Source organism: Epinephelus lanceolatus, chromosome 13, assembly GCF_041903045.1.
Source record: "Epinephelus lanceolatus isolate andai-2023 chromosome 13, ASM4190304v1, whole genome shotgun sequence".
Classification (NCBI taxonomy): domain Eukaryota; kingdom Metazoa; phylum Chordata; class Actinopteri; order Perciformes; family Serranidae; genus Epinephelus; species Epinephelus lanceolatus.
In genome coordinates this window covers 26,422,649-26,436,815 of record NC_135746.1, presented here as the reverse complement: position 1 = coordinate 26,436,815, position 14,167 = coordinate 26,422,649, and the positions used below count along the sequence as shown (strand labels likewise).

General features: G+C 40.5%; 1 protein-coding gene across 2 annotated transcripts in view; it reads right to left on the bottom strand.

Moving 5' to 3' along the window:
* Positions 1-13,243, bottom strand: part of esr2a (estrogen receptor 2a) — a 32,749-nt gene extending 19,506 nt beyond the window's left edge. Inside the window, exons 1-3 of one of the 2 annotated variants that reach the window (XM_033648865.2) lie at positions 13,006-13,243; positions 954-1,749; positions 94-260 (exon numbers count right to left, since the gene is read on the bottom strand). In XM_033648865.2, coding sequence (XP_033504756.1) covers positions 94-260; positions 954-1,363 — 577 coding nt within the window. In that variant the 5' untranslated portion in view covers positions 1,364-1,749; positions 13,006-13,243. Of the gene's footprint in view, positions 1-93; positions 261-953; positions 1,750-11,572; positions 11,644-13,005 lie in introns of those variants that run through there. The other variant, XM_078173928.1, reaches the window with a different exon arrangement.
* Positions 13,244-14,167: the final 924 nt, after the last annotated feature.

Here is a 14,167-nt window from a genome sequence, read left to right as displayed (position 1 = left end):
TGAAGAGCTTCACCAAAGCGGTTATTCCCATGACGGTGTCCACCCTTGTTTTTCGCCATACACACAAAGATACTGTATATTTTTGTGTCTCACCTTGGATACTCCTCTTGAAGAAGGCTTTACACCCCTCACATGACCAGACGCCATAGTGGTAGCCTGAGGCGTAGTCGTGACACACAGCACAGTAGTGGAGGTCAGCCTTCCCGCCGGACGACACCACGGCCTCCTCACTCTCCTGAGAATGCCTCCTCACACTCTGACTAACAGATAAGTTCAAAGGATAAAGGATGATATAGGATGAAGGATAAAAACACGTGGAATAAATCTGGCATCAATGTGCAGAGCAGTTTAATAAGAGTGTACTAGATGTTCCATTTTATTTAATCATTACCACATCTATAGTGTGATCAAAGACTGGGTTACTGCAGCCTTTGTTTATGCAGGTAATAATTGAGAGAGACAGGACAGATGGTGATTTTTCATGATGATTATCATTCACAAGGGAAATGATTATGTTGTTGTGTATCTGACAACCTGACAGAAACAGTTGTAGAATACATATTTTGTGTGGACTAGTTTTTTGTGTGTTTTATCAGCTGCAGCAAAATTTCACTGAATGTCAAAGTCATGCACCGCCCAATGCTCTGACTGAAAGGTCAGGCACCCTCTCACTTTTGCAACTGTCATCCGACTCCATGGGGGAGAGGTCCCCATAGGCACAGGTAATTTGTTTATGACTTTGCATCTCATCAAAACTCTCAAACTCCATTGTATCAGCACATGACAAGCTTGTTTTGAGATGGCTGCACCCTGCTGGCAAAAAAGTTTTCTAGCAAATCTAGGTGAATGTTCTGCTTTACTTAGGTAAAAATCATGCACTGGAGTCATATTGTCATATTTTATCTCCACTTTAAAACAGTATGCCAGAGTAAAGAAGTGATGCTTCATCCTACCTGGCTGGTAAGGCACTGTCCCGCGGTGACAGCTCCACCCATGGACTCTGGATTGGCTGCCCGTGCTGAGGCCGAGCCTGGGAGTGGTGCAGGGGTAACGATGACCCCATGTGGCCATGGCTGGGCCAGAATAATGAGGAGCTTAGTGACTGATGGACAGAGGGGCAGTCTGAAATGCCCGGACTGGCATAACTGAAGATAGCTGGATTGTAGAAAGGTATGGTGGTGAAATCATGCCCAATGTCAGTGTAGGGAGAGGGGATGCAGATGGGCTTGCTGGTTTCCAGAGACATGCCAGGAGAGGATGAGCCCAGGACTGGAGGGAGGACGCGACTGCCAGCTCGACTGGAGTCCACCTCCTGGAGCTGGAGGAGGGGCTGATCCCCCTCTGGAGAAGAGGCAGCGGCCATCACAACTACAGTTTCAGTATGATGAGATTACCACATCATCGGCAAAGAATATGAGCCTAGGATAGAGTTGTCCCCTGGTGTCAAGTTCACTGTGGTAATGTCATTATGTACGAGAATTGTCCCTAAAAAATAAAAGCAAAGACCAGCAGATCTCCTACACAGGCCAGGGATGTTTAATGTTACTTCATGAGCTCACATTGTAAATTCCTAACTGTGCTCACTGTGAAATGTAAGCGCTGGGATAGATCACGTGATCAACCTGACGTTAGATGATCCAGGGGATAATGGGGAGTGGGGAAGATGTTTGGTGCTCAGTCTCAGTTCAGCCATGAGTCACATCACTGAATCGTAGCATGTGGAGTCAGAAGTATGACAAACCACTTCACCTGGAAAACAAAGAGACAAGCAGGTTTAAGTACTAAAACATTGGTTGTGAACTTCAATAGTGAAGTGATGCTTCATTAAGTTTGTTCTCAAACTAGGTGCTGTGCCTACCAATACTTAAAAAAAGAAATGGTAGGCACAGGCACTGAAGATGGCTGTGAGATACATACACAAAGCTCTGGAAAAAGCTAATAAGAGAATATCTTTCTTGAGTCTCAAAAGTTAACTCCATAATTCCATAAAATGAGCTAAACAGTGCTGACAGTGTTAACCAAAGGAGGACCTGAGGTGGACGTTACGTTTCCACAACAACACTTTCCTGCTATCAGCAGTATGATGGACCTGGTAATGGATCTGCACTTGTATAGCGCCTTTCTAGACTTCTGACCACTCAAAGCATGTTTTACACTACGAGTCACATTCACCCATTCAAACACTCATTCATACACTGGTGGCTGAGGCTACCATACAAGGTGCCACTTACTATTTAGTTTTGTTTCTCACACACTGATGGAACAGCCACTGGGAGCAATTTGGGGTTCAATAGCATGCTCAAGAACACTTCAACATATGACTGGAGGAGCCCGAGACTGAACCACTCATCTTCCGATTAGTGGACGACCCGCTTGCCTCTCTACCACAGAGAAGCTCCAATTACAACACACTAGGGATGTAACGATTACTGATACTACGGTAAATCTCGGTTAATTTTTAACACGGTAAGAATTACAGTTTATGTTTAAATTAATTGCATTATCGCGGTGGATTATCAGGATATGTAATAACAGCCTCATTCAAGTCTCGCGATGCAGGCGCTGCGTGAATGCGTACCATGTGTAAACACAAAAAATGAAAACATGGCGGAAGGTGGTGATAGCGACACTCAGGACATTTTCCCCAACTAAACGCACAGAGTCTGAGGTCTGGGCGTACTTTGGGTTTCTGAAGAATGCCGAGGGACAGCAAATGGAAGACAACTATCCTGTGTGCAGAACATGCAGAAAGAAAGTTGCTGCGAAAGGTAGCAACACTACAAATCTGCTGGCTCATCTCCGTGACCGTCATCCACAGCTTTACAGCCAATGCAAGTTATGCCATGCAAACGTCAGTTATTGTGTGAGGGACTTCGGTTTTACTAAGATTGTCATAATGTGTAACTCTGGACGTATACGGGACATTTGCCTTATCTGTCCTCCTAAACGGCGACTAGGTTTTCCGTTTTCGTTTAAGACACTTAGGAGCTAATACTAGCTGAGTAGCTAATAGCCGTATTAGCAGCTATGTCGCTAACGTTAAGTGTTTCAAAACGAAACGGAGCTGAAAACACTGAGCGGAGCCGACAGAATATAAACCGACGTAACGCTAATTGAGATCAACTATGATTGAATCACTGTGATTATGGTTATTGTATGTCGAGCTAGAATCAATATAGACAGCCAGTTATGCTTTCCCGACATAAGCTCAAGGAAACAACATAAAACGCTGCCGTGTTAACCTGAGAGCCTTAATGGGGGCTCTCGGTTTTATAAGGTTAATTAAATTCACTGCTCACAGTCTTGACCTAACACACACACACACACACACACACACACAAGAACATACACTCCTTTTCTCATACAGGCACTCCTCTCACTCACATGCACACTTCTAATGTGTGAATTATTCTGTGTAATGATGACAATTGCCCTTAGGGTTTTTTTTGTTTCTCCTGCACAATTGTGATATCTATTCTATATATTGTATATACCTTTCATTTCTCTGTAGGGTCCTCTCCACAGTATGAGCACTAGTTACCATGAGCCTCAAAACCAGCCACAACTCAGCCCTGAGCAGAGTGACCATCCACTATTGACCAATGAACAGACTGCAGTGTTCATAGCTCCACCTTATAGTACCAGATCTGTGTGCTAGGTACCCCAAAGTCATAACCATTCATTCAAGACCACCTATAATCCTAATCAGTTAGTTTTTAAAAGCACACTGTCTGAGTGTCTATGGTCAAAAACCTTCAGAATACATGTCAAAAGAACAACACACAATGACTATATTTTAAGGAACTGATGTTGGCCATAATTCAGATACACAGGATTTTCACACTGTATAAGAATTTCAACTCTTTTAGAGGAGTGCAGTGTCTGAAATATGACAAGAGGAAATAGGAAGTCAGGATTTATAATAGGGATGCACCAAAATGAAAATTTGTGGCCGAAGCCGAAGCCGAATATTATTAAACGCTTGGCCAAATACCGAGTACCGAATACCGAATATCATTGTTTAGTTTTTCATTAGTTTTTGCAGATGAACCCCCTCCAGATTAGTGTTGTCACGGTACCAAAACTGGGACCCACTGTGCAATACCAATGAAAATATAATGGGTCCAAGTAGTATCACAATCCCACAGCGAAAATGAGGCAGATTTGCCTTTTGTCATTTATAAAAAGGTAAATCACTTTTCTATAATACATCAATGATATTTCAGTGGAATAAATTACTTATTGACTTATTCATACTTCAAAAACAGCATCAATAAGTGATTAACATAGGGGGGACCGAAATAAAATAAATAAATAAAATAAGAATCAACCAGCCACCCTCCTCCCCTGACAAGTAAAGAACAGTCCCTTCATAAGTAACGAACAGTCCTTAAAGTGCGGTGAGGTTTGTGGACCGTTACTGCCAGAAAGAGTGATGTGAACGGCTCGTTTCTCCTCTGACACGTCACATACCTGTGTTCGGCTGGCTCGGCTGTTCAGGTACTTCTGGGCAGTCATGACACCAAGAAGAGGATATTATTGGAACCGACTTATCCATCGCCGGTAAGCCGATGGCCGCCGTATTTGACAGGAATACATTAACATTACTGTCTGTGTCTGTGACCCGCGTTCAACCCACAACCGATGGGATTCGCCTTTCGTTTCTGCTGCTGGTTGAAATCTGTAGGCTGCTAGCACAGCGTGCTGAATGATTTAAGCCTATTTTGCTCGCTCAAAACTATTTTTAGTCGCAAATGTGAGTGCCATGACGGGCGGATCGCCACACTGCCGACATTTTATTCCGCCCGTCACGGCACGCTGTTTGATTGCGTTATCAAAACATGCCGCTATTATTCGGCCTTGCTTTTAACTTATTCCACCGAATACCAAATGTGTTTTTTTTTGCAATATTCGGCCGAATATATTCGGTTACCGAATATTCGGTGCATCCCTAATTTATAATGCTCTGGACAGAAACAGCTGGCAGATCAATAAATAAACACACACACACACACATACACACACAGCACACTCAGGACATGTTAGTTTATGCTTACGACATCAGACAAAGCAAATCCAGCAGAGTTAATCATTCCTGGGTGGCAGGGGTCTGTCCACAGTAAAGGTTGGTACACACTGTCTCCACATTTCTGGCATGAAACTCACTTCTGGAAGTTATTATTCACTCAGAAGAAAAATGGCCCATTAATCTTTCCAAATGTCTGAGAGACACTTTGGTTTGGCTCATAAACAAAACTCGATAATCCGTGGGAGTAGCTGAAGTCTTGTGCTGTAAGCGTAAAATGAGCACCACTGAAAACTGGCAGTAATTAAACCCACAAAACTCCAATGGGCACAGGTGACCTTCAATTATTTTCTATATCCTGGAAAGCGCCAAAATGAATTTTCATTTTTATGGTATCACATTAAAATGTAACCGGGAATCACTCTTACAGCTGTGAAAACACTTTGGGAAATGGAGCTACACGTTACTGAAGTCGTCAACAAGCTTCCAGCTATCTTATTTTTATCACCAGCTGACAGCTACTTCTTGAGTTACTGTATGTGAATGTTATGCCAAATATAAATACTGGACATAGTATTATTACATTGTTCTCAGACTCTTTGAATACTCTGTAAATGTGTATGTTTGACCATGGACCTCCACTGTTGCTCCGTAAATCATTGGTTTGACAAACGATCCGTTTCTGGCCAACAACACCACGTGTGCCTTGGCAGAGGAAGGACGGCTTTACCTCTGTCCTCTATGGGTTTATCAATTCTTTGCTGACATCGAGACTGATGACATTCCAGGAAATCAAACAGTTTCAGCTGTTCTCCATTTGAAGTTTAATAAAGGGCTGCCAGCTCATCTGCTTCTGCTTACATCATGGATGATAATGTAAAGTAATACACTGGCTTAACAACGTATCGAGCCCTACCGTCAAAAATACGTCAATAAAATGGGAACTTCGTCACACTTAATGTTACAATACTGCATATAACCTACAGGTTATATACTGCTGAGTAGGGACGCACCGATCCACATTTTTTCACTTTCGATCCAATCCCGATACCTGAATTTGGATATCTGTCGATACCGATACTATTCCGATACCAGAGCTCTGTTTGCTTTAATATTATTATTATCATTATTGTTGATTTTATATGAGGCTGTAATAAACTCCTCTCTACAGGCAAGTATGATATGTACATATGTATGCATGTTATGTCCCAAAAGGCAACTTGAGGTAAGTATAAGGTCAGAAAAGCAGGAAATCCTGTTCACAGGAAAAATCCCATCCTGAAAACAAATATGCAACTGAAAGGGTTTCAGATTGATCGTCAATATTTATTAAATTCCAAGACAGTGTTAAACTACTAGTGCAATATACACTATTAAAAAACAAAAAGTACCTGTCATATTAATCTGAACAGCACAGACACAAATCAAGTAGACACTACTATGTAGTAGTGTTGTCACGGTACCAAAATTGGGACCCACGGTACGATACCAGTGAAAGTATCATGGTTCTGAGTAGTATCATGACAGCGAAAATGAGGCAGATGTGCCTTTTGTCATTTATAAAAAGATAAATCACTTTTCTATAATACATCACTGATTATTTCAATGGAATAAATTACTTACTGACTTATTCATACTTCAAAAACGGCATCAATCAGTGATTAACATAGGGGGGATAAAATAAAATAAATAAATAAAATAAGAATCAACCAAAAATCAACCAGCCACCCTCCTACCCTGACAGTCCCTTCATAAGTAAAGAACAGTCCCTAAAGTGCGGTGAGGTTTGTTGACCGTTCCCTGCCACAGAGAGCGAAATGTGAACGTCTCGTTTCTCCTCTGACACATCACATACCTGTGTGCCGCCACAGTTCAGCTGTTCAGGTACTTTTGGGCAGTCATGACGCCAAGAAGAGGATATTATTGGACCTGGAGTCAGACTTCTCTGTCGCCGGTAAGCCGTTCTTGTGCCGCGCAGCACTATGAGCCTCCGCCGTATTTGACAGGAATACATTCCCGTCTGTGTCTGTGATCCCCATTCAACCCACAACCGACAGAATTTGTCTTTAGTTTCTGCTGCTGGTTGAAATCTGTACTCGCATAGCCTGCTCCTGAATGATTTATTTTGCACGCACAAAACTATTTTTAGTCGCAAATGCGAGTAAAATGCTCGCACCGTAGAGCTCTGTAGTGGAAAACAAATCACTGTAGCATAATTTAACGTACAAGTAAAAATTAATTAATAATAACTTTCACTGCTTAAAGATACTCAATAGCTCAGTTCATACCTGAAATGTCACTGGATACAACCACTGCAGCGGCATATCGACTTTGATCTTATCCCACAGTAGTGGTACCTGAGGTACTGTAGTACTACAGTACTCCAACATTATGGTGTCATATGTACCGTCGTGTTTTAGTACTGCGGTCAGTGCAGCACTACTATGTAGCAATCATCATATCATTCCAGCAGACAACATGAAAGCACAGACGCAGCTCGTGGATCGGAAATTTCCGCAGGTGGATCGGAAATTTCTGATCCGTGAATTACGTTGGTATCGGAACCCGATACCGATACTGGATCGGATTGGCCCCATCCCTGCTGCTGAGAGCTTAAAGAAGGATAGCACTCTTAAGTTTCGCTAACTTTCCAATGACCTTGCGTCCGTAGCCAATGAACTGACTCCTAAAACAAATGAGTCACTTGAAGAGCAAATAGTTTGTGGCAAGATTTAGCTGCTTAAATTACCATTTGGGGGTAAAAGCAGATGTGGAAGAGTTTTTTGTTTCCTTTGAAGCCTTGACCTTGCCTTCAAACCTCCTCACTGTCACACTGTCATGCAGCTCATCGTGAGAGAAAACCTCCCGGCTCTCCTCCACAGCGCTGCTCACTCTGCTGCCACTAACATCAGCTCACAATAGATGCCAAGAAATATATAGTAAACTCTTGTTTCTTTAGAGCAGTGGCTCCCAACTGGTGGGTCACTGTCCAAAAGTGGGTCGCGGGTCCTTTCTAAATGGACCACAAGTGACTTCCGAACGTGTCAAGTTTGTATAAAACACACTTAATTTTGAAGTACAATGAATTTCCGACACAGAGCTTTTATTTTCAAGTACTGCTTCCTGCTGTAGAGTGAGCAACTCACAGACAGCTATTTAAGAGAGATGGCAAACTAGCTTGACAATGTGTTCAAATGCAATTATGACCCTGAATATATTGCATTGTGTAGACCTTGACCTAATGACTAAGGAGAAACCTGGCTGGAAGCTTTAGAGAAATTGAGTTTTAAGGTGTTTAAGGTTCTGCTGTGTGTTAAATGCCTTGCTGAGGAGACCAACAGTCTAACCATTACTGCATTAGAGGGCCATTATACACAGAGTGTGGGTAAGGGTGGGCAGTAGGATTGGAGTAATCCAATAGTAATCACCAGTGTATACACAAAGCCATGATCAGGGGAGGTCTGGTGATTATTGAGGCGACTGAGAAATATTAAATTTGGACAGAGCATTTCTATTTTAACCAGCGTAGCATTTGTAGCACTGGTTTGGCAACCAGGAAACTCACAGACCAACTGCATGTGTAAAATCATCTCATCTGAAGCTACTCGACTCGAGTGAGTGAGATACACACACGCGGGAAGGACGAGATGAGAGTCAGAGAAAAGTAATTTCACATGGTGTTCTAAGGAGAGAAACGCTGACAGCAAAAACAGAGCTCTTAATCAAAAATGGACAGACTCTCACGTGTTTATTGGTCCCATGGGCAGTTTAAAACCAGCATGTCACACAACATATGTTCAGAGACTGTGGTGATTTAGAGTGGCAATGTGAGATGCTAATACGAAGCAAAGCATACTTCTGAGCAAACATACCCACACATATCCAAACTGACAGCCTGCTTTAAGCAAAAAAACAGCCATACAGGTCAGCTGTACAAGCAGCTTATTATGACCCATACATACGTTTATTGTAAGGCGGTGCCCTCTAGTAGCTGCAGTTATTATTATGGGAGCAAAGGAGCACAAGGTGGTGAAGTATAAAAAGTGACCAAGTCCACATAATGATGTATAAAGATCGAAGAAGTCCCTTTAGGGTGGGCGGGATATGTGGAGGATTGAAAAGAGTGTATGAATGAGTGTGGCATTCATGCTGTCCTCATCTTGAATTTTTGGAGCCAGAGATGACCATATTTGGACATATTTGCTAATGCTAATTTTCACTAGAGAGAAACTGTTATTAAACCATTTAAATTAGAAATGTCCCAATCAAGGTTTTTGCTTCTTTTTTTTTTTTTTTCTTTTTTTTTTGCATCTGATCCCAATCCAAGTCATTTATCATTATCTGCCAAAGTCCCAATCCTTTACTTCTGTTGTCCTCGACAGTTGCACAGTGCACACTTTTGGTACTTTTAAGTAATAAATATTAATCCAATGTATAGCCTATGCTTGACAATTCACAAATAAAAACACCTGTGTGACAGCTGATGTAAAACAAAGGTTGATGCAGGCTCTATGGCTCAATATAGACGATCCCAATCAGATCAGATTAGAAGGTCTTTTGGTCCACTTTTTTTTGCGTTACATTACATTACAGTAACTTTCATGACTGAAAAAAAAAACTACAATAGTTGCAGCTACATCTACACCTATACTTTATGAATGTGGGGTTACGCCATGGTTACGTTACCAAACCTGATCAACACTGTCACCCTGGTAGAGACCTGTCAACAGACGGCATCCACTTATAATTATGCATAACTTTACCCCTAAATAACATTTAAACAGGTGAGTTAAAATTATCCTCTTGTACAGTTATTATGAATGGGGATATTAGCTATGGAGACCTAGACCAGTTTTTGTACCAGGCTATAGGCGTGTTTATTTCTGCTGTTAAGTTGGGCATTTTAACATGGGGGTCAGTGGGAATTGACTTGCTCTTTGAGCCAGCCTCAAGTGGCCATTCGAGGAACTGCAGTTTTGGCACTCCTACACTTGCTTTTTTTGTGTCCTGGATGTTGCTGCTTGGTTTGGAAGTTGTATTTTTTTTCTATGGTGACTTTTTTTAAATGGTAAAACATTTGTTTAAAAAAAAAAAAAAATAAAGAGTGATTCTTGTCTTAAAAAAATGGTAGTCACACTCTTTTGGCTTTGTAGAACAGATCTGACATGAGTGAACCTCCTTATTCATACAGCTGGCAAACATTCATATTATACACTACCGCACACACACATACACACAAACGCACTGAGCATGTTCCCCCCCAAAATTCTACACAAAGGTCAAAGCCAAATAAAGCAATATCTAAAGTGACAGAACTGTTCCTGGTCATTAGCCAGGAGTGCATGCCTTTTACACAAAAGCTCAAGGCCATGTCTTTTTCCCATCCGAAAATCTCCCTGCCTCCCTAAAATCAGGCGGAAACGGATGCGAAGCAGCTCTACGGAAAGAAGCCGTACCTTACTATATACAGTTAGGGAGTACGTGCAGAGGTTGGTGCCAGAGAATGTGAAAAATCTCACTGAATTGTTTCCCCCGCTGCAGACAAACCTCAAGTTGACAGGTAGAGATTTACAGCATGGGCTCGATTCACGCTTTGCATTCACTTCACTTACTTTTAAAAAGGACAAATTAGGCTTTAACACTAAATATAAAGGCCTGCGTAATTTTTTATGTCATGTACACGAGTGCAGTAACACCCATCGGTGGGAGCTGATCATGTGTGTTTGACCCTGGGACAAAAAAAATATTTAATTCAGCTAAGCGTTTACTGCATTGCACTATATTCAAGGTTGTTTTAGACGGTTTCACCACCCTAATTTCCATCTCAATACATTGTAAACTAATACAAAACCATAAGTAACCACAGTCTACAAAATTACCTCTCTGATAATGTAACAATATCAGCAAAAATATTTAAATTAAAATATGCTGCACCTCAATGGGAATTTAGTCCAACCTATAATCCCTTTGATCAACCTCTTAATAAGAATCTTTGTTAAATCTTTCGGAGGAAAAGTTTTAGTCTGGAATAAATCTGGAGAACAGAGTAAATAAACATAACTTGTGATTTACCTTTTATTCTATAAAAAAATAAGAATGTCTATAGTTATTGTGAGCAGTATCTTCTGTAATACAGCTGGGACTAAGTGACAGACACGGATTGCCGAGTGTTCTTCAGGAAATGCTGTGTAACAAACACTAGAAGCGACAATAATTAAGACTATAAATGTCTGTATTTTTTTTCTATACTTCTTGAAGGTTACAACTTTAAAAGTAAAAACTTTTCTCTGTGGAAGAAATCGAAAATACTTAGTGTACCTCTTGCATGCGTGAACATGTGCAAAATCTCCTATCAAATAGGCCTATTAAAACATCATATCACATCCACAGGGGACACTTTGAAACACATTAACATAAAAGCACAACAGAACAATAAAAAGGAACACTGAGTACCCGATGGCGAGGACTGAATCAAGGTTGAATAAACAGATATATAAAGTGCAGTGAGCAAGTATCAAGCTGGCTTCGAATCGAGGCTGCACTTACTGATTAAGGTGTTTTGTGGCGACAGGGACGAATGATTTCCTATAGATGTTTTTCTTTGCACAGGGGGACTCTGTACCTTTGCCCTGAGGGCAGTGGCTGAACGTGACGGATGTGGTCGTCTATGAGTTTGCTGCGTACTATAAGCTTGGGACTGCCTTGTCATTGTGACAGGACCGTGGGGTTTTGTTTGCAGGCTACTTTAGAGAGATGTGTCTTGCTTTTGGAAACAAAAAGCTGGTTTAATTAAAGAAAAATTTAACTGTATTTATAGTTGTGCCCATCAAAGCAACTTCTCTTTGATATTTGTGTTTTTATCATTAAAGTTTCTTGCCTCTAAAAAGTACTAAAGGGAATGTTACGTTGAACTCTTTAATTTTACTCACAAATATGTAACAATATAAATTCTAAGAGGACAAAGTCAGCTCATAACTCAACTCAGTACAAATTCTGCATTTCATAAAGTTGAATATAAAAGTTCTGACCTCCCTAAATTATTTTATATCTCCATTATACGTATTTCTTTTCATTTCTACTGTTCAGTGCAACACAAACTCTGCGCACAGGGCTACAATTCTGTTCATGTTTTATGATAATCACAATAAAAGAAGACAAATTGCATCAAAATGACTGAATGAAAAAGAGATTAAATTGCTGCAAGCGTTATCTAATATGAGTATCTAATTCTGTCTGTAATAAATGCAATCAAGTGTTTGACAAGATGACTTTGCAAATAAAAAAAACTAAAATCAATAACTGAACTAGCAAAATGTTGTAGTGATCCAACATCAGGTGCCCAGTTCAAACAAGGAAAAGGGGAATTTTGCAAGGGAGCTCTGTATCCCAACAGCTGGCTGATAGCAGCCACTTGTTTACACAGAGATAAGTGCTTTTTGAAGTTGGCTAATATTCACAGTAGGCTCGTTAAAATGTGAAATTCCACATTATAGATGCCACAAATAGACACAAATACAGATTTCCAGTGGTTCATGCAGGATATCTAAATATAGTTATGAGCAATCTTTAGATTGCATGAAAAGTTTAAGGAGGTAATTGTGGGAAAGCTGCATTAATTATCTGCCTGCACAGTTCAATCATATTCAACATGATCTCTTAATGTGCATTTGCATGAGGCTGTTGAAAAGGCTCCAGTTGAAATCAAGAAATGATTGAATAAATTTCACCACCGTGGTAGGCTTAAGATTTCCTGTCTGGAGTTTATTCTGTTACACATTAACCAGCATAAGAACATTTGATATATCATACAGGCAGCAGCAGCAAGCCGTGTACCTGTTGCAGTAAGCCCGATTATATTAGTAATAAACCAGTGGGACAGTCCTGGGTTGAGCCCCACGTCCTGTCTGCTGCGCTGCACGTCGCCTTGACTCACCACACACATGAATAAGTTGAATTTGTAAACATGGAAATATTCCTACCTCTTGTTGCACAAACAGCAGCTGCAGACAAAGTTTGACAAGGCGAAGTCCCGCCGCGGTGTCACGTGCTGGTTAAAGTGTTCAAAGATAGAGTTTGAGGAGCTGTTGTGAGCAGCAGGAAAGCCAAACACCGAGTAAGTTCACCGACAGTCGGACTGCGCTCATATAACACTCACGTCTGTTGATCTCAGCCCAGAGGCGAGCGACCAGCTGCGTTCAGGGAAATGGTGTCAAACGCACACAATGAGGCGCACTACATCCGGTCTGTACCTTCAAAATAAAAGCCCCCCTCTAAAACACGCAGCTGATTTTGACTACACTGAAATTTGTACTAATTAACATAGACAAACTTATTTTTTTAAATTATGATTTTAGATATCACATTCATAAAAGAAGAAGGCCCTTGGCTACAAACATGCAAAGGGCCCCACAACAAATACATACAGAGTTCCCACAGATTTTCATGGACAAAATTTCAAAACTTTTCCATAATCTTTTAAGAACCCCAAAAAATGAAAAAAAAAAAAAAAAAAAAAGATAAAAATTAATTTAAAAAAAATTAGGATTATTTTTGGGGTGTTTTCTTGCCTTTATTCACAGAACAATTGAAGACTGACAGGGAAGGTGGGAGAGAAAGAGGGGGGATGACACGCAAAGGCCTCAACCTACATGGGGCGCACACTGTACCAGGTGAGCTAGAAATCGCCCCAAATTAAAATAAAATATCATACGTACCATAAAATAAAATAACATACAATAAAATAAAATAATAACATTTAATTTAATTTGAAATAAATAAATACATTTTAAAAAATAAATGTTGCCCCTCTTGAATCTGATATGTTTTTCAGACATATCAGATTCAAACTCTATTCAAACATAATTTCAGCTTGCCGGTGTACATGGAGAGAGACAGGGAATGCGGGAAGACAACAAAGAAACAACGTGATTGTGCTGCAATTTGTTCTCTGTTATTTTATTGCTGTCTTCTGTTGTTATGATAAACAGAATGTCACACACTGATGCATAATAGAGCAATGTTACATTGAGGGCTACATAAAATAAATTTGCCGTTTTGTTACATTACATTGAAGGTTATCCACAAAAGATTACTGTAGCCTAACACTTCAATTACACTTAATATAATTCAGTGACTTTTCAA